The 25,553-nt window shown below is 37.3% G+C and overlaps 1 protein-coding gene across 1 annotated transcript in view; it reads left to right on the top strand.

The window, feature by feature from the left end:
• LOC140162437 (unconventional myosin-X-like) overlaps nt 1–15,126 on the top strand; it is a 152,124-nt gene extending 136,998 nt beyond the window's left edge. The window contains exons 35-44 of the mRNA XM_072185673.1: nt 2,647–2,767; nt 3,999–4,085; nt 7,849–7,985; nt 9,502–9,625; nt 10,405–10,517; nt 11,242–11,359; nt 11,600–11,740; nt 12,371–12,567; nt 13,437–13,524; nt 14,241–15,126. Coding sequence (XP_072041774.1) covers nt 2,647–2,767; nt 3,999–4,085; nt 7,849–7,985; nt 9,502–9,625; nt 10,405–10,517; nt 11,242–11,359; nt 11,600–11,740; nt 12,371–12,567; nt 13,437–13,524; nt 14,241–14,336 — 1,222 coding nt within the window. The 3' untranslated portion in view covers nt 14,337–15,126. The remainder of the gene's footprint in view (nt 1–2,646; nt 2,768–3,998; nt 4,086–7,848; nt 7,986–9,501; nt 9,626–10,404; nt 10,518–11,241; nt 11,360–11,599; nt 11,741–12,370; nt 12,568–13,436; nt 13,525–14,240) is intronic.
• Nucleotides 15,127–25,553: the final 10,427 nt, after the last annotated feature.

Raw genomic sequence — 25,553 nt, 5'->3', positions numbered from 1 at the left:
AGATGAATTATAAAGCTATGATGCAGTTTGTTGTAAGCTTCCCCAACAGGCTGAATGTTGATATACTTGTACAAATTTGTTGATACTATCAGTCAGATTATCGTTTGTAAGAATAAGTATACAACTGTATTTGAAGGCAGACCACAAAATTATCATGAGGTGATAAGTGTTTCCATTTACAGGAGTCACTAGGATCCACAACATGCTCATCTATCAGGGCACAGTTCTTTAACCCTAATACATTAGTACATTCATTGAATGACTTTAGAAAATTTGGGTATGAAAACTCATTCTCTGCAACTTGAGGTCAAATTTTGCACTGTGAACGTTTAATTGAAGTTATTGAACTATGCCATTGGGATGAGGCCAGTATGGTCCACAGCAAGTATGTATTGGTTGAACATACAGTTACCATAGTAATTGTCGGTGAAAAATCTATATACATGCACAGGAAGAGTGCCTGTTACTAAACATGCATGTACAAGTTATTGATTTTATAAAGCTATGATGCAGTGGGTTATAAGCTACCCCGACTGGGTGAATGTGGATATTACTGGTACAAAATTAATGAACTAATTCCAGTCAGATATTTAATGTTTAAAAATAAATAAATTAATGTACTGTGAAAATGTTCACTTTTACAGTATATGTATCTGCAAGCTCAATTTGTTTAGAATAAAACAGCTGTTTCTTTCATTTTTTCTAAATATTTAGTCCTAAACTGAAAGGGATAGATTTCTAATCATGAAAACTAATATATTAATCATTAAATCATTTTGTAAGAAAAAAATCCAAATTATCCAAATCTTTTATTATTGCTTTTAGTGTTAGAATATTCAGAATTAGTCACAGACACAATAGTACAAAATCAGTCTTTGATAACAGTGTGCCTGGTTCAATTTTTTAAAACTGTTTCTCAAAAATATGCTTACACAGTAATTATCCAAATTACACAGATTATTAATATTACCTGTGTCATTCTATATAGTTAATTAATTAGTTTGTACAATATACATTAATTAAAAATAATAATTTATATGATTTTTATAATATACTTTATTACAAAGTGTGTCAAGTAATATTGTCATCATTCCAAGTTGGCAATAGGAATTTGCTTCATTTACGAGTTATGTACGTGATCCACCAGTGGAGGTAGTGGATGTTCTGCGCTCGGGGGCGCAGAGAATCCACTGTCGGAGTTGCTGCGTTCGGAAGCAAAATTATAGATTTTCTTATTATAATAACGGTGGATCATTGCTGCGCTCGGGCGCAGAACATCCACTGTCGGAGTTACTGCGCTCGGAAGCAAAATAATAGATTTTCTTATAACAACGGTGGATCATTGCTGCGCTCGGGCGCAGAGAATCCACTGTCGGAGTTGCTGCTTCGGAAGCAAAATAATAGATTTTCTTATTATAATAATAACGGTGGATCGTTTCTGCGCTCGGGGCAGATAATCCACTGTCGGAGTTGATGCGCCCAGGCGCAGTCCCTTATATGTAATGGTGGATCATTGCTGCGCTCGGGCGCAGAACTTCCACTGGCGGAGTAACTGCGCTCGGAAGCAAAATAATAGATTTTCTTATTATAATAACGGTGGATCATTGCTGCGCTCGGGGCGTAGAGAATCCACTGTCGGAGTTGCTGCGCTCGGAAGCTAAATATATTATTTTCTTATTATATTAATAATATATTTTCTTATTGTAATAGCACTACGGAGAAGTTTATTACTATTAGGCCTATGCATGCGTATAATATGCATGCGTATAATAACTATAACTCCGAATTGACAGCAAAATAATAGATTTTCTTATTATAATCTATTAATTTTTATTTGTATATGATAATTGCATATCACCTTTGTTGGATAGTACTTACATACATCCTTTCTATACTGTTTCTCTGATTGTGAAGCAGTACAGAATTGAGCTATTCCATATAAAATCCACGCTACCCCTGTGGAAGATTTAGCTAAAGTCTGCCACATAGGGAATATCAATTTTGAATAGAATAGACAAACTTCCATTTGAAATACTCATTCCAGTTGTGGAAGATAAAGGTAAAGCCATAATACAGGGGGAATATGGGTTTCAAAATGATTAACTCTGACCAATTACATTTGAAAAACATATTCCCCTTGTGAAAGAGGGAGTGTGGATTTCAACTGGAATAGCTCATTTCTTCTCATCCCCACACACCACTTCCATGTGTAGGTGTAAGTAGTGTCTGTAGCAGCATTTTGTAGATCGGAAGTCACACAGATGCTGGTCCTCTGCACAGAAGAGTGATCACTGTACATGTTTAAGTTGCAGAGCTGTTCATAAAGAAAAGGAAAACCATGCACAGTTCTAATGCCTGCACCCTGTCCTCTAGGTATCAGGTCCCGTTTCGCGAAACTTGGACGTAAAGTTATGTCAGTCGTATGTCCTATGCAATGTACATATCATGAGATGTAAATATTAAAATAAGATTAATAGTCTATTCATGCATGATGTATGACTGTTGTAAGTTTTCAACCGAGTTTGGTGAACCGGGCCCAGAAAACCAAGAAATTGGAAGCTGGCCCTGAGTATAAAAAAATAGAAACAGAAAGTTATATGAATATCATATTTAATAGTATTTTCTTTTATTTTTGTCATTCTGCAGACAAACCGATTTGCATCCTAACTCCCAGATAGCCCAATATGCAGTGTTTGCAGCTGAGTGCCTCAAGAGAACAAGGATGAGAGAGTTTGGGCCATCAAGACAAGAGATTGTTGCTATCCTGGTGAGTATTATAGGGTTAGGCTAGGGTTAGGGTCACCCCAGTATGCAGTGTTTGCAGCTGAGTGCCTCAAGAGAACTAGAATGAGAGAGTTTGGGCCCTCAAGACAAGAGATTGTTGCTATCCTGGTAAGTAATATGTCCTACAAAAAATGTTCACAGTTTATATGGCTCATCTGGTAAAGGTGGGGCAGATGACCCATGATAAAAGACCTCGTTACAGTTGGTTCCGATCAGGGTAATAAGCCAGATTGTTGGCTACACTTAACTGTCCTGTAAAATTGCCCGACCAGCTATCTACGGCGACCCCCTTCGTTCACCAGGTCACTTGTGCCTGGCCGAAGTTTCGTCAGCGTTATCTCCTAGATTTCAGCTGTTTTAATGCCTAGATATGCTTGACATAAAAAAACAGCCCATTAGTCTGAAGGGTCATTAGTCCGCAAAGGGTTAAGTTAGGGTTTAGGACATATTAGGTTAGGATTAGGGTTAGGGATACGGTTAGGGATAGGCTAGTGTTAGGGTCAGAGGTAGGATTACAGTCAGAGTTATGTTTAGGATTAGGGTTATGTGTAGGGTTATGATTAGGGCTAAGGTTATTGATTTTGGTTAGGGCTTAGGATTAGGGTTTATAACTAAATATTGGGTTTTTGGACTAATGGGCTATTCCATTTAAAATCCACACTACCCCTGTGGAAGATTTAGCTAAAAGTCTTCTCCAGAGGGAGTATACATTTTGAACAGAATAGAGAATTTGGTAACTTCTATTTGAAATGCTCTCTCCAGCTGTGGAAGATATAGGTAAAGCCATAATACAGAGGGGGTATGGGTTTCAAACTGATTAACCCTGACCAATTACATTTGAAAAACATACTCCCTCTGTGGAAGATATTTCTAAAATCTTCAACAGAGGTAGTGTGGATTTTAAATGGAATTGCCTAATGACCCTTCGGACTATCGACCTGTAACCGTTTTCATAGCTTTGTAAAGAATAAACAACAGGTAGTTACCACATCTCCAGTGTGTTAATTACAGGAAAAATTGGGTAGTCCCACAAACTTAGCCATTCTAAATATATAGGTCTATACTTTTATAGACCAACAACTTCGCAGTTATGAGACCCAAAAGTTTCCATAATTCCAGGGTGAAGACCATCCTTAACACCCCCGGACTACTTTTTTAGCTTGAATTTTTCCATTTCTCTTACTACATTTATCAATTTGTCACCATTTTTGCAGGGTCGTCGTGAGATGACAGCCAAGGTTTATTGCCATGGTGAAGGCTCGTGTCAAATCTCCATCAACTCAGCAACTACTGCAGGACAGGTAGGTCTTACCCTTCCCAGAATCCGTTTCACCTTATTTGATAATGATGTAGGTGGGTATTTTACATACATACATACATACATACAAAAGTACATTTGATATAGCGCTGTTACATCAAGATCAAAGCGCAGTATGAACCAGTGAAAAACGGCAATAAGAGAAAATGGCAAATATAAATTATACAATACAAGCAAAAACATTATTCATCATTTGGATACAAGTGTGTTTTCAGACATTTTTGAACTTGGAGAGTGTGTCACAGTTTCTGATTTCAGCTGGTAAGTTGTTCCAGATGTGCTTGGAGCGATATATGTAAAAGTCCGGTTATGAGCAGATATGAGTGTTTTAGTAGGAGTGCGTTCGGATAGCCGGGTGATGTCAGAAGCTGAGCGAAGACTAGCCCGTAGCGGCTGGTACATAGTCAGACAAGAAGCTAAATAGTCGGGCGCAGCTCCATGGAGGCACTTAAGCTAGAGCGAGTACAATGATCTTAAATGTTATACGGTCTTTGACAGGTAACCAGTGCAGTTGTTGTAAGCACGGCGTGGCATGGTCAAATTTCAGCGCACCACAAATTAACTTCGCAGACCAGTTTTGTATGCGTTGGAGCCGTTTGATGTCCGTTTTGTTGGAACCAAGCAATAAAGCATTACCATAATCGAGTCTTGACAGAACTAGAGCCCGGATGACAGAGTGACAAGAATCAAAGTCAAGATATTTGCTTGAATCGCGATATATTTCTGAGTTGATAGTTGAGACTGGTGCAGAGACTTGTGATATGAGAAGACATTGTCATTGAAGTGTCAAAGACAACCCCCAGATTACGGACATTCTCAGAAGGTGTTATTGTCTTACCACAAACTTGCAAGGATACAGGAGGCATCTTGCACTTGAGATGTTCAGGAACAGCAACGAAAAACTCTGTCTTCTCTTCATTAAGCTTGAGCATGTTCTTCGTCATCCATGACTTAATGTCAAAAATGCACGAAGAGAGCTGCGAGAGCGAAGTTGTGATGGATTGTGGGTCACATGGATTGAATGGCAAATACAGTTGTATATCATCAGCATACATATGGAATTGCAGTCTGTGCTGCCGTACTATGCGACCAATGGGAACAGAGTAGATGGTGAATGACTGTGGGCCCACGATCGAAGCCCTGAGGTAGGCCATACTTCAGAACATGAGAGTTGGAGAACACCCCATCAATACAAACACATGATGTTCTCTCCGACAGGTAAGATTTATACCATTCCAGCGCAGTCCCTGTTACACCGATGTCATGATGAAGGCGATCAAGCAAGATTGAGTGGCTCACAGTGTCAAGCGCTGCGCTTAAGTCCAAAAGGACTAGGAATACACCTCTGCGCTGAGAAACATGCTGCATGATGTCGTCTTTAACTTTCAGCAGGGCTGACTCAGTACTGTGTGAAGTCCTGTAAGCCGACTGTAAGGGTTCACGTAGATTTTCTCTGGTCATGTAATCATTGATGTTATTGACAGCATGTTTTTCGATGACTTTCGACACAAATGGTATGTTTGATACTGGGCGATAGTTTCTTAACTCGTTGGGGTCCAGCGATTGGTTTTTGATAATAGGAGCAACAACAGCGTGCTTCAATGAGGATGGGAACACTCCAGAGCTGAGAGATGTATTGACAACCTCGGTGATCATTGGAACAAACATTGATGGGTTTTGTTTTATGAACCATGTTGGCAAAGCATTTTGCTTGCTACTTTATCCCAAAGAGCGTATACACACAAAGGAGGTTTTGGGGTACGCTTGTGGTGAACCGCATAAAGCAGTTGACATTGCTTCCAACTAGGAGGTACCTTGAAAGGACTGATTGTAATTGGTTTTATACAGAGCAATCGATAGCAGTATGTTGTGTCATCATGGAACTTAATTTAGATCATGAGATGACAAAGTTGCTCTGTCGTCCTGCTTCTATTAGTATTTAGCTAGCTCATCAATTTGGGCAGGCAGTTTACACGTGGGATGAACAAGATTAATGCATTTGACAGATGCAAAATTATAATTAAAGCTGTTGAAAGTTGGAACTTTTAAGTAGATAAGATTTACAAAACAAGGCCATAGCAACACATTTGAATATTTTGTAACATAAAGGTTGCATAATGAAGAAAGGATCTGGACTAAGACAATGTGAGACAAATATATGCAAGGATCACAAATAAATTATGCAAGCACAGGAAATTATGATTTTAATGACTTGATGAAGCTTGGCAAACTGACATTTAATCAGTGAGATTACCTGTGACCAACTGTGAACTTGTAGTCTGGTATAACTCTTGGAAATATATACAGATAGAATGAAACAAATTGAAAAGTGACTGTTACGAATGAGGTTAATGAATATGCATCAGTGATATTTCAGGTATTATGAAAAATCTAAATATTTTGATTGAACTTCAAAATATTATCCCGAACTAGGCCCCTCAGCATATTCTGCAATTCTGAAAGCAAAATGTTTAGATTTGTCACAATACCCTCAAAACAACTGATGCACAGTCACTAACATCTATTCATAATCCCATTAATATACGCAGGAAGTGCGATCCAAACATTTTTATTTATTTGCCAAAACGCAAACGCTGAATGGGGTTACTAATATTCGATAGCTGCCTCCGCGTCATCAGCGTAAATATTAGTAACCTCCGCACGTGCCGTGTTGTGTGTCAAACAAACTGCGCTTGTGCTGGCGGCCGTATTTGGATTGCGCGCTACCATATTTGCACAGATTGTTATTCGCACTTCTGTTATTGGTCTTCCTGTTTTAACCTGTTCGATTTTTGTAAAGCTAAAACGTAAAAATTGTTTATTTTTGAGGAAAATTGTGTGCAGGGATGTGAGAGTTCCGCGTTTTCGCGAATTTCCGCGTTTTTAGCTTGCCTGCGTCGCGTTTTTATTTTTCCCAAACTAAAAATCTGTGTTTTGCTTTTCCCCAATGATTTATACGTTATACGTTGTCCGTCCGTCTGTCTTCCATTAATTTAATGTATGAGACTAACTTACGTTGCGTGTATTAAACCTGCATATGAGACTAATTTGCGAAAGACGACCGCATGTATAGAGATCCGTGGTAGGATGTGTAGCATTGTGTAGTATCATATCATATGGCAGCGGTCATCGAACGTTGCCTTTGGGATCGATGTTTTGTTTACGTACGACGCCATTGCAGAATTGTTTCATGTGGGTTGTCGAATTGTACCATTTTCAATCGTAACCATCCATCTAAAGTGTGACAACATGTTTACTAAAAAGCACAAGGAATTAAGAGAGGATATATCATGGCTACGAGGATTGTAATTTTGTCGCGCAATACTCACATAATGTGCAATGAAATATAGCTTTTAATCTTCTAATATTTATGATGAAATACGCACAAATACGGATGGTAGTAGGTAAGCTTTCTATGCGTGCTTCGAACACACTATTAAATGGATACTTGTTTTTTTCCGAGTTTTTTGGAAAGCTCCACTCACACCCCTGTGTGTGTTATTTTGTCAAGTGAAGAGATGAAAGTGACGGTTATGAATGAGGTTAATAATTTTGCATCGGTAATATGTCGGGCATTGTGAAAAAAACCCATTTTGCTTTGGACCTCAGAACATTCCTCGGTTCCAAAGGCAAAATGTTTAGATTTTTCACAATGCCCTCAAAACAACTGATGCACAGTTACTAACCTCTAATATGTCACATCAGATATAAAGTATAATAATATTATTTCTCTACATCCATCACAGGTTGTACATACATTGGTGAAGGGCATGGGGCTAGACAGATGTTACAATAGATTTGCATTGTACGAAAGAAGTGGACAGGTAGAAAAGGCCATCGAAGACAGGACGGTTATAGCTGATATACTCTCCAAATTTGAAAGGTCAGTCTTTCAATTATTTTGTTTGCTTAATTCTTTGTTTGCTTGTATTACATGTAACACTGCACCTTTCTTCCAGATGGACATTGTTTTTGAACCAGGGACATACAATACATAGGCGTATATATTATACCCCCTCTTGAAAACTAGTGCATTGAATTATGCATTTGCTCAATTAGGATTTTGTACTTATTTTATTATTACAAACTTGAAAGCGGTTCTTAAAAGATCTTACCATTCTAGGCACTCAGCACTATACCTATAGCAGATTTCAAACCATTGTGGAACGTTTTTTCAAACAAATTCAGGCTTCAGGGCGATCATGCATACGCTAAAGACAAGGTACAGATGATTGACGGTAGCCTGGATTTGTTGGAAAAAACATTCCATCAGGGATGCCAGTTTTCCGGATATTTCCGGAAATCCGGACCGCACAATTTAAAAAAAAAAATTCCGGTCGGCCGGTCGCAAAAAAATCTCCCGTTGGAAGGAAAAAATCTGAGGAAATCTCCAATTTTAAAATGAAAATTCCTTAGAACCCTGACTGGATGACTCAACTAGATAATGGTACTCATTTAACATGCATGTGGTCAAATTTTTATATTATTGAGAACACCTTTTCATGCCCAAAATTGATGAATTTTAGTCCATTATCGGACCAGCATATTATACTGAGTGTGTCGGCTTTTATGTTCAAAAACTCATCTCTTTTCCTCAACAAATATTACCCAAGTAAGAAGTATGTAATGTGTATTAATAAACGATGACGTTTGAGCCAAGCACAAATTGTTAATTATTGTTTTATTTTTCTGCTTCACATATATCAACGCCATATTGGTCATGTAATAAAGCCAAAAAACATTTTTTAAGAGTGTCTCTTGTGCATAAAAGTATAGGAAACTCAAAACTTTAAAGCATGTTTTCTGGAAGAAGGAAGCACTTTTTATTAAAAGTGTAGAACAAGCCAGGAGCTTTGAAATGTTCTTTTACCCTCTGAAATGGCCTTTCCTGTGGTGCTAAATGTGCAGAAACCATCTGGCTTTGGGGGGCTTTGCCCCCTCGACCCCCAACAGGGGCTTTGCCCCTGGACCCCACGCCGTGAGGGACGAGAGCTCCGCTCGCCACGCTTCGCATTTAGTATTTTATGAAATATTTTTTTCCTTCCCAACTTCAGGAGGCCACTGGTATCCCTGATTCCATGATTTGTTGAATCTGCTATAGTAATAGACAACTACTGCTAATACCTTGATTGGACTATTCTAATTGAAATCCATACACCCCCTATGGAAAACATGACCTTAATCTTCCAAACAGGGAGTGGGAATTTCAAATTGGATTACCTGAATGGGTGGCTCCATTTGAAATTTAAACTCATGTGAGAGATTAAGGTCATGTTTTCCATAAAATGTATGGGTTTCAACGGAATAACCCATTAGCCTTGCCATAAGAAAATTAAAAAGACCTTTTCCTACAAGTGTTTTCTGTGGAATGACCTTTGACCTTTTGAATTTGATTGCAGGTATAAAGCAAGAGGATTAAGTGACCGTGGGAAACCATGGCAACTGTTCTTCAAATTGTTCTGTTTCCTAGACACTAAGAGAGTACCCAGAGAGAGTGTGGAATACAGCTTCTTATTTGAACAGGTCAGTTCTATTCGTTTATGTATTACACTGTCAGTTAGGAGTAGTACTGCTGTCAAGTAGAATTGTCATTGTCGACAGTCATCAAATCTCAAGATAGATGAAAGTTCTATAAATGCAGTTTACATACTCATTATAATAATAATAATTTAATAATTATATGCAAAAATTACCATATTTGCATACTCATTACCATATATTCTTATTGAATTATTTCTATAGTCTGTCCACATAGAAGTACAAAGTTGTGCATTTAGCTACTATATTATAGAAGTACAAAGTAAATAGACCTTGGAAACTGGAGGTATGAGAATAATTATTTCAGTGAAATGCTTCTTTGGCGCGCCAACTGTGCACCACGCTCTTTACGCGTCGCGCTCGCGTGTGGCGCAAAGCATCAACCCCTGATGCCACAGATTTGGTTTGTACTTCTAAGTGGACAGACTGTATAGGCCTGTGAGGATGTTATCATGGGGCTCTACCCTGCATCTCCAGATAAACTCATCCATCTAGCTGCATTAAGGATGCAATTTGCATACTCATTACCATATATTCTTATTGAATTATTTCTATAGGCCTGTAAGGATTACCATATTTGCATACTCATTACCATATATTCTTATTGTATTATCTCTATAGGCCTGTGAAGATGTAATCATGGGGCTCTACCCTGCATCTCCAGATAAACTCATCCATCTAGCTGCATTAAGGATGCAATTTGCATACTCATTACCATATTTGCATACTCATTACCATATATTCTTATTGTATTATCTCTATAGGCCTGTGAAGATGTAATCATGGGATTGTACCCTGCATCTCCTGAGAAACTCATCCATCTAGCTGCATTAAGGATGCAATTTGTCAAAGGAGATTGTGGTCAGAATGATTGGATGTAAGTTTTAATATTAACCCCCTGAGCACTACCCGCCAATCTAACATTGCCTCTGATTGGTCAATTGCGTGATATCTTCACTTAAATCACCAATCAATATGGAGCTTATAATTCCTCCCAATTTTTTGCATGGTAAAATTATTCTAACAATTTTGCTGATTGGTCCATTTGATAATGAAAACTTCTTTTTGACCAATAGACAGGTAGTTCTCATAGGGTTAAATTATATGAACAGTTCAGTTTCAAACTTTTGTTCATGATACACCAGTACAACGTTCCCAATCGTATTTTGTTTAAAGTTTTAAAATAGGGTTTCAAAAAGTGCAACTTACCAAGCTTTTGGGCAAAAATTTGACATTTTTACAACTTAAATGTACACCCTGTGTGGGAGATGTGTATGGATTTCAATTGACATTTTTTCAAATACTTTCTTAACCTATCATCGGAGGCATTTTTGACATGCTGTTAGCATCAAAATTGCACATTTTTGCCTGGTAAAATCATATTGGTAGCGTGTCAGCAGGAATATTTTGCAATCCCCCCCGCCCAGTACACCACTGCAATAAGGTATAAATTGCCTATTTCTCAGTTTATCTGATGAAGTTCTTATTTTAGTCTTGGGAAATCATGGAAATTACATTTCACTGAAGGGTATTATGATTGACTATGTTGTGTAATAAACTGACATCTTGTTTTTTTTCTTTTTCCTTCTTCTGCATTGTAGACGAGATCTGAGTGAGGTATACCCAACAGGCAAATTGAAGGCTGACAAACCAGCAAAGAAGAATGATACAGATTTTGGTGGTTTCCCAATGAAACAAGACAAAGAGAATATTTTTACAGTAAGTATGCAGAGAGAAGCCAACCAGGAACCATGATAAATGGAGGTTCTCATTAATATAAATCTTGGTGCTATTTTCCACATAACCAGTCTTGCTAAAACTTTTCAGTTCCAAGGCGCAGCTGCGCATTGGGCCGTGGTAAAGGATTCTCAAGTAGCCTGATACCGGATATTGGGCTTATGGAATAAAGCTATATAATCCTTCAAGTAAACGCTGGACATTATTTCTTATATTTTTCAGGGCACACTGAGAGGTATAGGTATTGGTACACTAAGAAAGCTTCACAAGGCAGCATCTGATGACAACATCCTTGACTCTGTGTATGCAGATGAAATCTCAGCCACAACATCATCTATCATAGATAAATGGAGAACACTTAAGGTAAGGTCAAATTTGTAAACTTTATTTTCACTCAATCTGTTACAATTGCAAATAAAACTATATGAGAGTATACGTTATGGGAACGTGAATGGTGAAAAGAATTCCAATGTGTCTTAAAAATTACCCCCAAATTTTTAAAAAAGGTAATCCTGTGTATCCAAAATAGGAATAGGAATAATTGCTTATCCATCAGTCTTATTCCAAATATAGGTTATCTTGACATGGAATGTTTATAAGCCAGAAATAGCAATTTTCAATTGATTATGTATTCAACAATACATGGGATGGGTCCATAGCATGCACTAGCAGTATACATGAGTCAGAGTTCAAAGGTAAAAAGAGCTCATATGTGACATAATCAAGGGGAATGAGTCACATGTCGACCTGGTCGAAAATGAATTTACCATGAATTTCTAAAGAGGACATTAAGAGCATTCAGAAACTGAAAACCCCATGTTGATACACCATTTATTTGCAAAGTTACGTCAATTTATCAATCGCTGAAAACAAAAGAATTTCAACTCTTTCTTTGCCAATATCTCAAAATCAATATTAGCGACATCCGACTCATTTCCCCTGATCATGTCACATTTATCAATATATTAATTTATTGTGTATTCACCATTACAGGGCATGAGTTCAGAGCATGCGCAAGAAGTATACATGAGTCTCATCATGCAGTGGCCATACTATGGTGCTCGCCTGTTTGAAGTAGAAACCAGAGACTCACAGTACCCGCCGGAGTTATGGCTAGCGATTGGGTCAAAGGTCGTGGCAATACACAGAAAGGGAGAAACACAACCAATAGATGAAATTCCATATGAGAAGTAAGTACAGTAGCCTAAATATGGTAAAGGGGACAAACCTGTGTTCACTGGTCATAGTGCCCATCTCTGTTTCAAAGCGATTGGGCCAGACTCCTCCATGTAATGTTGGTGCGGGGGATCACAACACCTCCTCCACAGAGAGTCTGTTACCTTCCCAGCATTTAATAAATCCGGTACCAATTTATACACCTGGGTTGGCAGAGGTCAATAGGGGTGATGAGTTTTTTTCCAAAGTGCACAACACATTGACACCGCAGGGATTCGAACCCATGACCTGAAGCTGCCTCGCAATCATGAGTCGAAGTCTTAAGACAGCTCCACCACCTAAATAAACCGTATCCCACACATTGAATATTAGAATTATGAGCAATGATATATTACAAATAATGTTAATAATACAAATAATAATAGGCCACAGGTCGGGCAAAATGGATAACATTAGTATTAACATGAAGCTTCCCCATTTGACCCCTGAATTCAAGGTTTTGATCCCCAATGATCACACATTGATGCTTCACTGCAGGAAATTTGAAATTTGTAGCAATTTTATCCACAAGTCAAATTCGAGTGAGTTCAGGGCCCTCTTGGAGACCAGTACCAGATACTGAAGGGGATACCCTGGTTAAAGAATCAATCAATCAATCAATCAAGGGGCTACCCTGGTTAAAGAATCAATCAATCAATCAATCAATCAAAAATCAGTCAATCAATCAGTAAGTCAGTTGTCAATCAATCAATCAATCAATCAACCACCCTTGGGATAAAAGCAAAACAAACCCAACAGCATTACCTTATTGACCTAGGGCTGGTAGAGTATAGATTAGTATAGGATTAACCAGCAACTTAATTTTGTTTGATAATTTGTGCAGGATTTTATCGTTTGGTGCACCCATCCCAAATGAGTACAAGATAGTGGTAGAAGGAAGGCGACAAGAGCTTACATTTGAAACAACTCAGGTATGTATTGAGATTATTTCATATTTATTCAAAATGTTGTGTTCCTGGGGCACAATATGTGTCCTCACATCATAGGGTCACTATAGTTTTCAGCACAGTTCTTCAGCGCTCTGTCAATTTGGCATAGTTTATGGCGTATATGAAAGAGGGTTCTGATTGGCTAATTGAATCACATCATCATCACATCGGCACCTCGTTAGCTGGTCGAGCTGCGTAGCATCACGTGACCTAGTTCTTTTTACGTGATAATCTGACAGAACAGACAGACACCGCTGAAATAATTTGCTGAATAGTGTATCGTAGTCATTATTATGTGCATAGACAGATAAGCATAGAGAACATCGAGTGCCCGTCCCTAACCATGGTGTTAGGTGAAGCCACGTATCCATGGTGATTTTGACCAAATGACCAGAATACATGCGTGGAAAAATAGAATGCCCCTCAACACATACATATCTAAAAAAGATGCTCTTAATCTTATGCTCCCTCTGAAAATTGCCTTGGCCCAAAATAAAGCCCTCCAATTTCACCAATGACCGTAAAACAGATGGCGCAAAGTTGTTATTCTCTAAATAGACATGTTATTGATGCAACTGTTATAAATAAACCATTGACAGAACGAACAGACAGTATTTGGGTCAAATAAATAAAATGACTTAAAAAGCACATTTTATATAAAATTGATTAATATTGATTTTTCCCTTTTTTTTGCTCAGGTATTTGAGATCGCCAAACTTATGAAGGCATACATCAATGAAATCGTACGCAAACGTCAAAGTGTAATGAGCAATATCAGTAATGGCTACTCGTGACCTCAACCCTGAGGTCAAAGGTCAATTCTGACCTCACCAAATGTCTAACGAAACATTATAAACAATGAAGTGAACAATATGAGTAACAGCTATTTATATCTGATTCTGCGATTGATATATGTGAAAATCTGACCTCGGTAGAGGGTCAAAAGATTGAGGTCAGGTCAAAGTTGACAGGGTCAGAATGAAGTCAGGTCAAACTTTGACAGGGTCAGATTTTATAGTGTCAGTTTATACCAAAGCACAAGTACGCTAAGTAGGTAGAGATTATTAAAGTGGCTTCCATCGAAGTAAGTTTTGTTGGAAAATATGTAAGAATCCGACCATAACATATTATATAACTGAGATAATGATTGGGTGAGAATTCACAAAAGCAAATGTAAAAGTTGACATGAACTAAGATAGATGGGTGTATTTACTGATCTCACGGTCATCTCAAAAATGAGGTTCTACTTGCAAAGTGCAAGCTGTGTCTGTGTAGGCCTACGCCTGTCAAATGCATGCTTTAATGAAAGTGTGCGCTTTGCAAAAGCCTTTTGGCACGTTGCTAGAAAAGCATGAGAAACAAAAATGCACATTTTGTGCATGCGTTTGCAGGGAGAACCTCGTTTTGGTAACAAGATGGGGGATCCGTGCAAAGGGCGATTTGGGCAGTTCCATTTGAAATCCACACTCCCCTTGTTGAAGATTACGCTAAAGTCTTCCACAGAGGGAGTATGGGTTTCAAATAGGATGGACATTTGGGTAACTTCCATTTGAAATACTCCCATTGTGAAAGATATAGGTAAAGCCATATGGCCCATTTCACGGTTAGGCGCCACTTTTTGATTTTCAACGTATCTGGCCTGGTGTGTAAAAAATAATGGGGTTACAGAATTGACTGTTGGTGATTTTTCATTGTCTCTGTATAGCCTACCTCCACTAGCTTAATCGGCCTTTCAGCTTTTATCTTTCAGGGTGCACAGGGGTCAGAAGTGGTCAAAAACCACATTTTACTAGCAACCTAAAAACAGACATTTATTTTCCAATGCTGCCACTTTTAACTATGTTGAGCCTACCAGCTGCTTTTGTTGTTTTTATGTAATGAACAAGTTGCACTATACAGCCATACATGAACAAAGTAGTAGTTGTCAGTTAAACTAGCATGAGAACCATTTAAATTTCTGAATTCGGATGTGACATTTTCCGTTCACATCTATGTACCTTATTCAATGTGGAATAGATCGACTAATACTTTACATGAATGGCAAACTAGTGTGTTTTAGTAAAGTTCAGAGTCTTGTTACTATTTGTTGAACAAATTACACTTGTTGCTCTTAATAAGTAGATACAGCGATATTTTGAATTTTTGCCAACAAATTCCGTTCACAATTTTGTCACATCCGATTAATTTTCCAAATAGTATAATTTATTAACAAATAAGTGGCAGAATTTGTTCTCCTTGATTTTAAAAATCTCCTGCTATGAGCTATCTAATGACACCATTTAATGAAAACTCCTTCATCAACTTAGCTTGCAGATGTCATTTCAAAGTTTCCGTTCACATGTGTCACATCCATGGTACCTGTCACATCCAAAATAGTTTCTTCAAAGAACTAAGACAGGAATGGGACTAGGATGCCACTTTGAAGTTATTTCATTACAGGTTTGTGGGGGATCAAAAGGCACAATAAGTTTTTAATTCAGCATGCCTTCTTTAATTGTGACAGGAGATTCAAAAAGCTTCAATTTCCGTTCACATGTCACATCCTCGAAATTAGTAGTTTTTAGGCCAAAATACTTAAACAACATGATATTTGACTTTCTAAAATAGGTTTATTATTTCATACATGTCACATATGATTATTTCATGGCTTTGTTGTTGTCTTTTAGGGGACAGTTTTGTATACAATTTACAGAAGCGGATGTGACATTTTCAATTGTGAACGGAATATTTCAGTATTATAAACATTTTGCTTGGCAAAAATATAAAGGGTCAGGAAAAACATTTTAGCATTGCTCAATTCAATAGAATCTATCAAAATATATGTGTTAGAAGTGCTTTAAAGCTTATATTTTGACAAGCAAACTGTTTATAATAATGAAATATTCTGTTCACAATTAAAAATGTCACATCCACCTCTATAAATTGTAAACAATGTTTTAAAATGAACACTAACACAGGTTAATATGTTTCAATATATCCCATTTAATTTACTGAGTGTGTGAAAACTCTTTGAATCATTATTTTCTGAAACATACTCTGCTTTCCAATGTGTGGTTTCCGTTCACATTGACATCTGTCACATCCAAAATTGCACAAATATAAGAATCTTGAATTTGACCTGTGCTTTCAAACTGGCTGATATTATTTGTGAACATTACCCATATTATGACCATCAAAGCTGTGAAATATCAGAGTCATTCATTGATTATTAAAATTGTTGAGTAAACCTTTTCATGTCAATTTCCTTTTTACCACAAAATTACATGTAAGTGGCCATAAATTTGTCATTACACAACAAAATTTGCCCAAATTTGGTCAGAAGAGAGCCTATGACATACTTGTTTATTTTAAATAAATATCTATTATATATGTATTGGACAGTAAAAGTATAAATATTCACTACTCAATATTTATCAAATTTGTTAAAAATTACATAACATGAGATAATAAATTATAATTTTCTTCAAGAAGTAGAGAGATTTAAGCTGGGAAATGATATTTTTATGAAAATCTGGTCTTATGTGGAAAAGAAAACCCCAATTAAATGAAATTTAATCCATTTTGAAAATTTCAAGTTTTTTTCACCAAAAGTGGCGCCTAACCGTGAAATGGGCCATATACATGTGTAGTATGGGTTTCAAAATAATCAACCCTAGCCAATTCCATTTGAAAAACATACTCCCTCTGTGGAATACTTTTCTAAAATATTATACAGTGGTGTGGCAGATTTGTGAACTTCACACATGTATTATGTATGACTTAAATGTGGATGAGTATTGGGCTATTTCAGTTGAAACCCATACACCCTCTATGGAAGACATTTTCTTAATCGTCTACACAGGGAGTGTGAATTTCAAATGGGGTTACCTGAATGGGTGACTCCATTTGAAATCCACTCCCCTGTGTGGGAGATTAAGTTCATGTCTTCCATAAGGGGTGTATAATGGATGTCAACTGGAATATATAGGTTCATGTGCCTCGTTAGAATTTCACCAATCTTAGTTCATGATCAAAGTTATTCATATTTTGTGAATACTGGCACTTAAGTATATAAGTGAAGCTCAAAAGAAAGGTATTGTATTTTCCTTTGAAACTGCCCTTTAGAAAATATATCAACCCTTTTCCACAAATTAGAAATTGCACAGGTGGTGTGGAATGCAGTCAACCTTGATGAGATGGAAAGACTTTGTTCACCACGAAATGCAATTTTTATAGTGTTTCTAGCAATAATAATTACATAACTAGAGGGAAAGACAAATGTCTCCACCAAATACACATGGAGGGATCAATATTTCAAGGGTTTATTGCAAGAAGGTCCCATCTGTAATAGTTGCCAGATGCTATTTTTAGACTTGTCAAATGTCATTAGGGCAGCTATTGCATATAGGGCTTCTTGCGCTAACGTCGTTCGGCAGGAAAAACCTCTTATGTGTCATTGGCCCCTGAACATGTTTAGAGCAAAACCTCTTATGTAACCTGTTGGCACTTTTTAAACATGTTCAGGGGCCACAAGCACATGAAATATGCCCATTCCATCCCTGGCATAAATACAAAGGGGTTCCCTTGTATACATTCCTCAAGCCGTTGAATTTTGCCGTGTGTGAGCATAGGTGGCGACTGACTAAGGCAGTTATTATGTGTTCAATTTATTTAGGCACAAAGGTTTTATTGTTTATTTGAAAACATGATTCAAGTTTTTTAGATATCTTGAAAGAAAAGTCTTTTCATATACCTAACAGGTTTTCTAGCTTATAATATTATTCTGAATTTGAATAAATATATTAAATTCAATACATGGAACATGGGTTTTGTTACAGGAAGTCAGTTTGACCGAATTATCATTCCCACAATGCAATATGCGTGGTTCTATCAGCACGTCCATTTGCACCTCATACACATAATCAGCCGAGTGTACAGTACATGTTCCTATGCGACGTACGCTACACGTTGTTCCAGGATACGCAATGATGGTAATTTTGGTCAAATTTTCAAAATAAGCTGTACATTATTGATCACCAGTTATAGTAGTTTTATATAAACACCTCAAAATAAATAAGTCCCCCTCTGAACATGTCGTCATAACATCGTAAGGTTTCATTTTGTATCAACAAAACTAACTTTGAAATAATTATATGACTGTTTACTAAGTGCTGTGTGAAAATGAGAGATTTCCATGACTTCAGGGCTGAATGAGCCTAAATTGAAGGCAAAAACTGCCCTTTTCAAAAGTCACAAAGTAGGCCTATGCTTGTCACAAAAGTTGATTCATGGCTCGTTACTAATGGAAAACCCCATGTGTTTGAGTGCAGTTTAAAATCCTCACCAAGTGAACATTTACTTTAATGTGTATCGATTCTTGATCATTCAGCCATACAAATCCCCTTGGTGCAGAGTTCAGCACAGTGAGTTGTAAGATGGTCAGTTCCATTCCTTGTCCCAATCGCCTTGCAGTTAACAAGCATAGGCCTACTTTGTGACTTTTGGAAAGGGCACTTTTTGTCTTCAATTTAGGCTCATTCAGCCCTGAAGTCATGGAAATCTCTCATTTTCACACAGCACTTAGTAAACAGTCATATAATTATTTCAAAGTTAGTTTTGTTGGTACAAAACGAAACCTTACGATGTTATGACGACATGTTCAGAGGGGGACTTATTTCTTTTGAGGTGTTTAGCTCCCTGATCCCCGTTTTTTTTACTGTTGTTAAGCTAAAATACGGTCAACGTGATTAGAAATGACATCAAGAAATGTGTCATTGCTAGAGAATTAGAAAACATGTTGGGTCTAGAATATAAAAAAATACTTTATTTTGAAATTACAATTTTAAAGACTAATAGTTTTTAATAAAACAATTAAAAAAATTGTATCCAAGTTAAGTTGAATGCATAATAATAAGGTCCAGAATGTAACAAAATACTTTTCATCAAGACATTTTTTTTTCTTTTTTAACTACCTGCCGATTGGCCAAAATGAATATTGTGTCCAATTTTGAACCAATCAAGGTTGATTAACAACCAAACTTAAATTCCAGGTATTTAATGTGAATTGACGTCTTTCTCATCTTTCTACAAAAGTGATACAAATTATTCTTAGAAGGACCCTATTTCCTTGAAATTGATTTTTTATAAACTACACCCATTCAACCCTTGACTACATAGTTAGTCGACCCCTGATCAAAATGTTTTTACACCCCTAACTTCTAAAATGATCATGTTCATATATTTTCCATGGTAACTTATGAAAATTGTATATATTTGTATGTTTACACAAAGTAACAGTTACCAAAAATTAATTTAATAATTAATATAATAATTATATGATATAGTTCTTATAATTGATATAATATCGTCATGTATATCATGTAATAAACTATTTCAGTTGAAATTCATACACCCCCTATGGAAGACATGACCTTCCACATAGGGGTGTAGATTTCAAATGGAGTCACCCATTCAGGTAACTCCATTTGGAATTCATACTCCCTGTGTGGAAGATTAAGGTCATGTCTTCCACAGGGGGTGTATGGACTTCAACTGGATTAGCACAATTGTAATATGTTTGTATACACCTTACAAATAGGACTTATTTTTATAGACTAAATATCACCCTGAATTAAAAAATAGACACCTTAAAAACTGTTTAGATCTTGGAATACTACTGTAAGGGACCGAACTAAAAGTTTGATGACTTTAAACGATGTCCTATAAATGAAAGTGCTTTCGTTATTAGGAAGCTGACCGCCCTCCCTCCCTCTAATATGAGTTTGAAATGTTGAAAATTCCAACATGAAATATCAACTTTCGCTGATATTTTAACTTTTTTGATCCTCACAAAAGATTTTTGTTTATAGAACATCATCAAACTTTGGGTTTGTACCCTAAAAAGTAGACCTTTTTGTGTGATGTATTTTTCACACTTGCTAATTTTTAAAAAGGGCTGCATACTTCTAAAAAGGGTTACCATCAAGTTATTAACACAATTATGTACAAAACATATGAAACATTTCAGAAATATGTTTTGCTTACCAGATTTTGAACAAAAAATGTATAAAATCACTTCAGAGATGAGGTGATTTTTCACTTGTATGTACACACATTTTTGAAGGTATTTCTTTGTTTTTTAAATCGTCAAACACTCAAATATCACACATGATGTTATCTTTTGATTCCGTTGTATATCACAGTGCTATTTGACCACAATTCAGTGTAGAAAACATCCAAATGCAGAAAATATCCAGGGAAGCATGTTGCACCTTGAAACAGAATGCAATGGGAAACTGTCAATAATGACATGACCACCAATTTCAGGTAGTGACTAAGACCCTGTTCACATTAGAAAATTTTCTTCTTTCGACGAACCTGGGACGAAGATTAAAATAGTTTTTCCTAATGTATACGCACTTTTCTTCTTTCGGCGAAGATTAAAATTGCTTCGCGTTCAACGAAGCTAAAAAGGTTGTTTCGACGAAGGAATACTTTGTTCGACGAAGCTAATTTTGTAATGTGTACGCTCGCTTCGTTCAACGAAGGAAAGTGATCATGTGACAAGTGACTTTCGCTGGCTTTAATAATAGCCGGGCGTTAATAGCTTCGTTTGAGCTTCATTAATTTTCATGAAATGTGTACAGTGCAATGTCTTCGTTTGGTATTCATTCAGCGTAATGTGTACGCTTGCATAATTAGTTAATCAAGATTAACTTATCTTCGTCGAATGAAGAAATTTTCTAATGTGAACAGGGTCTTATTTTCATTGTTAACAAGAATGATGAAAGATGTTTATGGTAAAAAAAGACCCATTAAAAAAAATAGAGATTTTTTTTTCTACTAATTTAATGAATATTTATAGGCAATACAGCAACAATAAAACTGACAGGTAAAATCAGGGTTGTAGCGAGCCAAATTTGAGTGAAAATTGAATCAGAATGCCAATTGAGGACAATTTGTCATTTTAGTGCTGGTCGGCAAGACCTATAATTTCTCTTGAGTGCCGGTCGGTTAGGCTTAGTACTGGATACTGCCGACCAGAATCGACCACCGTGGCTACAACCCTGGGTGAAATATGCCCTCGATGAGGATATATAGAGGTGTTTGGTGAAATGTATTTGCTAAATTTTATATTTATCAGAACCACCGAATTAAAAGCAGAGAACCCGGACTCAACTGCCGTCTTGGTACCCGCATGGAGCAAAAATTGCAGGTATCACTGGGAACTTATGCTCTCGAGGCAATCGCCATTTGAATGCAACATCACATACTTGATACATTTGATGATGTGAGAGACTCACTTGGTGCGGCATGCTCACAACGTTTTAGATGGGATGCAGAATGGTTTTCGTTTGTTTCTGCGCAGTCAGCAAGGACCCACATGTCCCAAATTTTCTCTCCATAGCTTACAGCGCTACTGTACGTGGCGGTAGAGTGAACCCGGTTCTCTGGTTTTAATTCTGTGATCCACAATCATTTCTCATTATTCTCACACATGATGAATCGTTTTGCAATGTTTATTGATTTTTATTCATTTCAAAAAACACATTAACAAAATCAAGTCAATCAACAACAAATCACAAAAAGTCACTTTGCTTACACAAAGTTATGCAGTCATTTTTACCCAGACACACTAAACTACATGTACCATATTCTCACCAAGTTGATTTTAGAGTAAATGTCCAGTTGTAGTTCTTTTGCTCTATTTAGCAGCATATTTTAGCTGTATTAGATTTTCACAATTTTAAAATGTTCTGCATAATTTGCAGTTGCTATTATTCATGATATCAAACAGCTACACATTGGGCTATTCCATTTAAAATCCACACTACCCCTGTGGAAGATTTAGCTAGTCTTCCACAGATGGAGTATGAATTTTGAATAGAATAGACAATTGGGTAACTTCCATTTGAAATACTTAATCCAGTTCTGGATGATATTGGTAAAGATATAATACAGGGGGGGTTATGGGTTTCAAAATGATTAACCCTGATTAATTACATTTGAAAAACATACTCCCTCTGTGGTAGATATTTCCAAAATCTTCCACAGGGGTAGTGTGGATTTTAACTGGAATAGAACATTAAAGCCTATGGGTCAAAAATATTTACACTGTGTTTCTGAAAAAAATTAACCACGTAAAGCACAAAATATAAATCTTTCCGGTATACAATATGATATTGAAATGGTAAATGTCATGTGTTGAGGAATTTTAAGCTAAATGAGTTGGATCTGGACCATGATTAATTTTGGCTTTCCCCAATGGTGGCCAGGGGGCACTTTACCCCACCCCATCTTTGACCTTGCCCCCCCCCCCACACACACACACATACATATAGGCTTTGTCCCTCCCCCAGTCAGAGATCCCCAACACCAGAAATTCCACTATTACGGTGTGTGCAATTTTTTTTTAAATTTTGAGGGATCCCCCCTGCTTAAAACATGGTGGGGGTGTCATACAATAATTCATTGGTAAGACTTTTTAGGAAATCACTGTCCTATACCTCAATACCTAAGGCCCTGTATCCATAGGCTGTTCCCTTGTGGCGTGTGCCCTTGTTCCGTGTTTACTTTTTCCCATGTGACCTGCCACACAGACAACGAACCTTTGTTTTGCTTAGTGGCCGTATCCATAGGTCTGTGTGGCAGGTCACATGGGAGCAAGTGAACACGGAACAAGGGCACACGCCACAAGGGAACTGCCTATGGATACAGGGCCTAAAGCGGCCTATACACGATCAATTTGATTGATCAATATCAAAGACCCTAGATACAAGAGTGGATACAAAATCTGCCATTGTGCACTGTACACATGAACATCAATAGTGATTTTATTGTCCAACCACATATCCAATCTATGGTCCCCAATATTGATCAATCAAATTGATCTTGTATGGGCCGCATGAGAAACATAGGTGGCTACAGTTTGTCCACTCTGAAGTACAAAGTGACAACTCGCGCGTAAACAGTGCGCAGTGCTGCGTCTCTGCTACAGGTATGCGTGCCTTCAAAGTCGGCACAATGTGTGCCTCCACGTCGGTACTTTGTACTTCAGAGTAGACTGACTGTAGTACCTTTCTTAAGGGGCATCAATCTATGTTTAAAAGTGGGGGGACATAGACTTTTTTCAAAAGTAGAATTTTGTGAGTCTGTGTCACACATTGTGCTTTCACGACACAGGGTGAAATTGAAACCATTTGGTACACATTTTTGCAGTTATTGGTAGAACAGACCTCAAAATGTGGGTCTAAAATAGATTATAATTTTGTTCTAGATCGATTCACCTACTGCGCTTGTATGCCTCCACGTCGGTACTTTGTACTTCAGAGTAGACTGACTGTAGTACCTTTCTTAAGGGGCATCAATCTATGTTTAAAAGTGGGGGGACATAGACTTTTTTCAAAAGTAGAATTTTGTGAGTCTGTGTCACACATTGTGCTTTCACGACACAGGGTGAAATTGAAACCATTTGGTACACATTTTTGCAGTTATTGGTAGAACAGACCTCAAAATGTGGGTCTAAAATAGATTATAATTTTGTTCTAGATCGATTCACCTACTGCGCTTGTAACTTTATGATTAGATTTACAAACATGTGTGGACATTCCTGCCCCTCATCCCACAGGATTGATGTCCATGCATCCATTTGACCTTTTCAGTTGATATCCATACACCCTCTATGGAAGACATTACTTGAACCTTCCACATAGGAATCTTCTTGTTAGGCCACAATTGTACTAATTTGAACCCATTTAGCTTTTGTCCCAGGAAAATAAAAATGAGTCAGTGGGACTATTTGGACATTTTGTTCCCCTTGGTTCAGTGGCCCTGGTACACCCCTAAATGGGGTTACCTGAATGGGTGACTCCATTTGCTATCTATAACCCTGTGTGGGAGATAAAGGACGTATCTAAATAATCTTCCTTAGGGGGTGTATGGATTTCATCTGGAATAGCCTGTTCAGTTGCCAAGTGATGGTAATCGATGTGACTGAAAGTATGTTGGAATATTGTGTTGCGATCACTAATGGTGCAAATCAGGGTTGCCAAACATGCGATTCTTCTGCTACTGTTGAAAAATTGTCACTGCAACTTTTGACCATTTCCTGTCCCATATGCATTGCATATAGAAAGAAGCCTATTAAAAATAATTGGGCGACTTTCGGTCCAGGGGAATTTCAAGTTAACTCAATTTTTCCACGAGAGCGTACTAGGCACAGCCAGGGTTCGATCCCGCAACCTCTCGCACCATAGTCGAACGCCTTATCGATTGAGCTAATTTGACTGCTAAAGTGTAAAGTGTGCTGAGGCTTGTGGATCAACGTCTAGGTGTTGTGCCTGTGTGTAGCACACTATAAATCTCTGCGCTTTTTTTTTTTAATATCATGTCCCATAGAAACCAATGGTTAAGAGAAAAATTGGGTAACTTTTTAATGATTTGACCCACGGTTTGGGCTGAAAGTTGTTGGCAACCCTGATTGAAATACTTGTATCAGATCAGCAAGATGAACTTTCATTCTATGTAATGCCATTAGGCTATTCCACTTGTAATCTGTACACCCTCTGTGGAAGACATGTCCTTAATCTTTTGTGTAGGGGTGTAGATTTCAAATGGGAGTTACCCATTCAGGTTACCCCCATTTCCAATCACACTCCCTGTTCTGGTTCCCTGTGTGGGAGATTATGGTTATGTCTTCTGTAGGGGGTGTATATTATGTATAGTCTATTATGTTTGTAAAATGATCCAAAAACTTGTGTACATAAATAATAATAAACTATATATTTTGTATTTGTTTTATAAAATTTCCTATTGTTAGTATGTTATTATTTTATAAATTTATTGGCTAAACACGGAGCAGTTGAAAGAAAGGTGATGACAAAGTGGGGTGTATATAGGATGCTTTTGGAACCAGATTGATTCAGTTTAGTTAAATCCAGGTGCACATTTGAAGTAATATATTTTAGGTGGCAGAATTATTGGTTTGGAGTTACTTTATAAAAAATCTAAATACTGAAGAATATGGTTTTAAG

Source organism: Amphiura filiformis, chromosome 10 (genome assembly GCF_039555335.1).
Source record: "Amphiura filiformis chromosome 10, Afil_fr2py, whole genome shotgun sequence".
Lineage (NCBI taxonomy): Eukaryota > Metazoa > Echinodermata > Ophiuroidea > Amphilepidida > Amphiuridae > Amphiura > Amphiura filiformis.
This window is presented reverse-complemented; position numbering and strand designations above follow the sequence as displayed.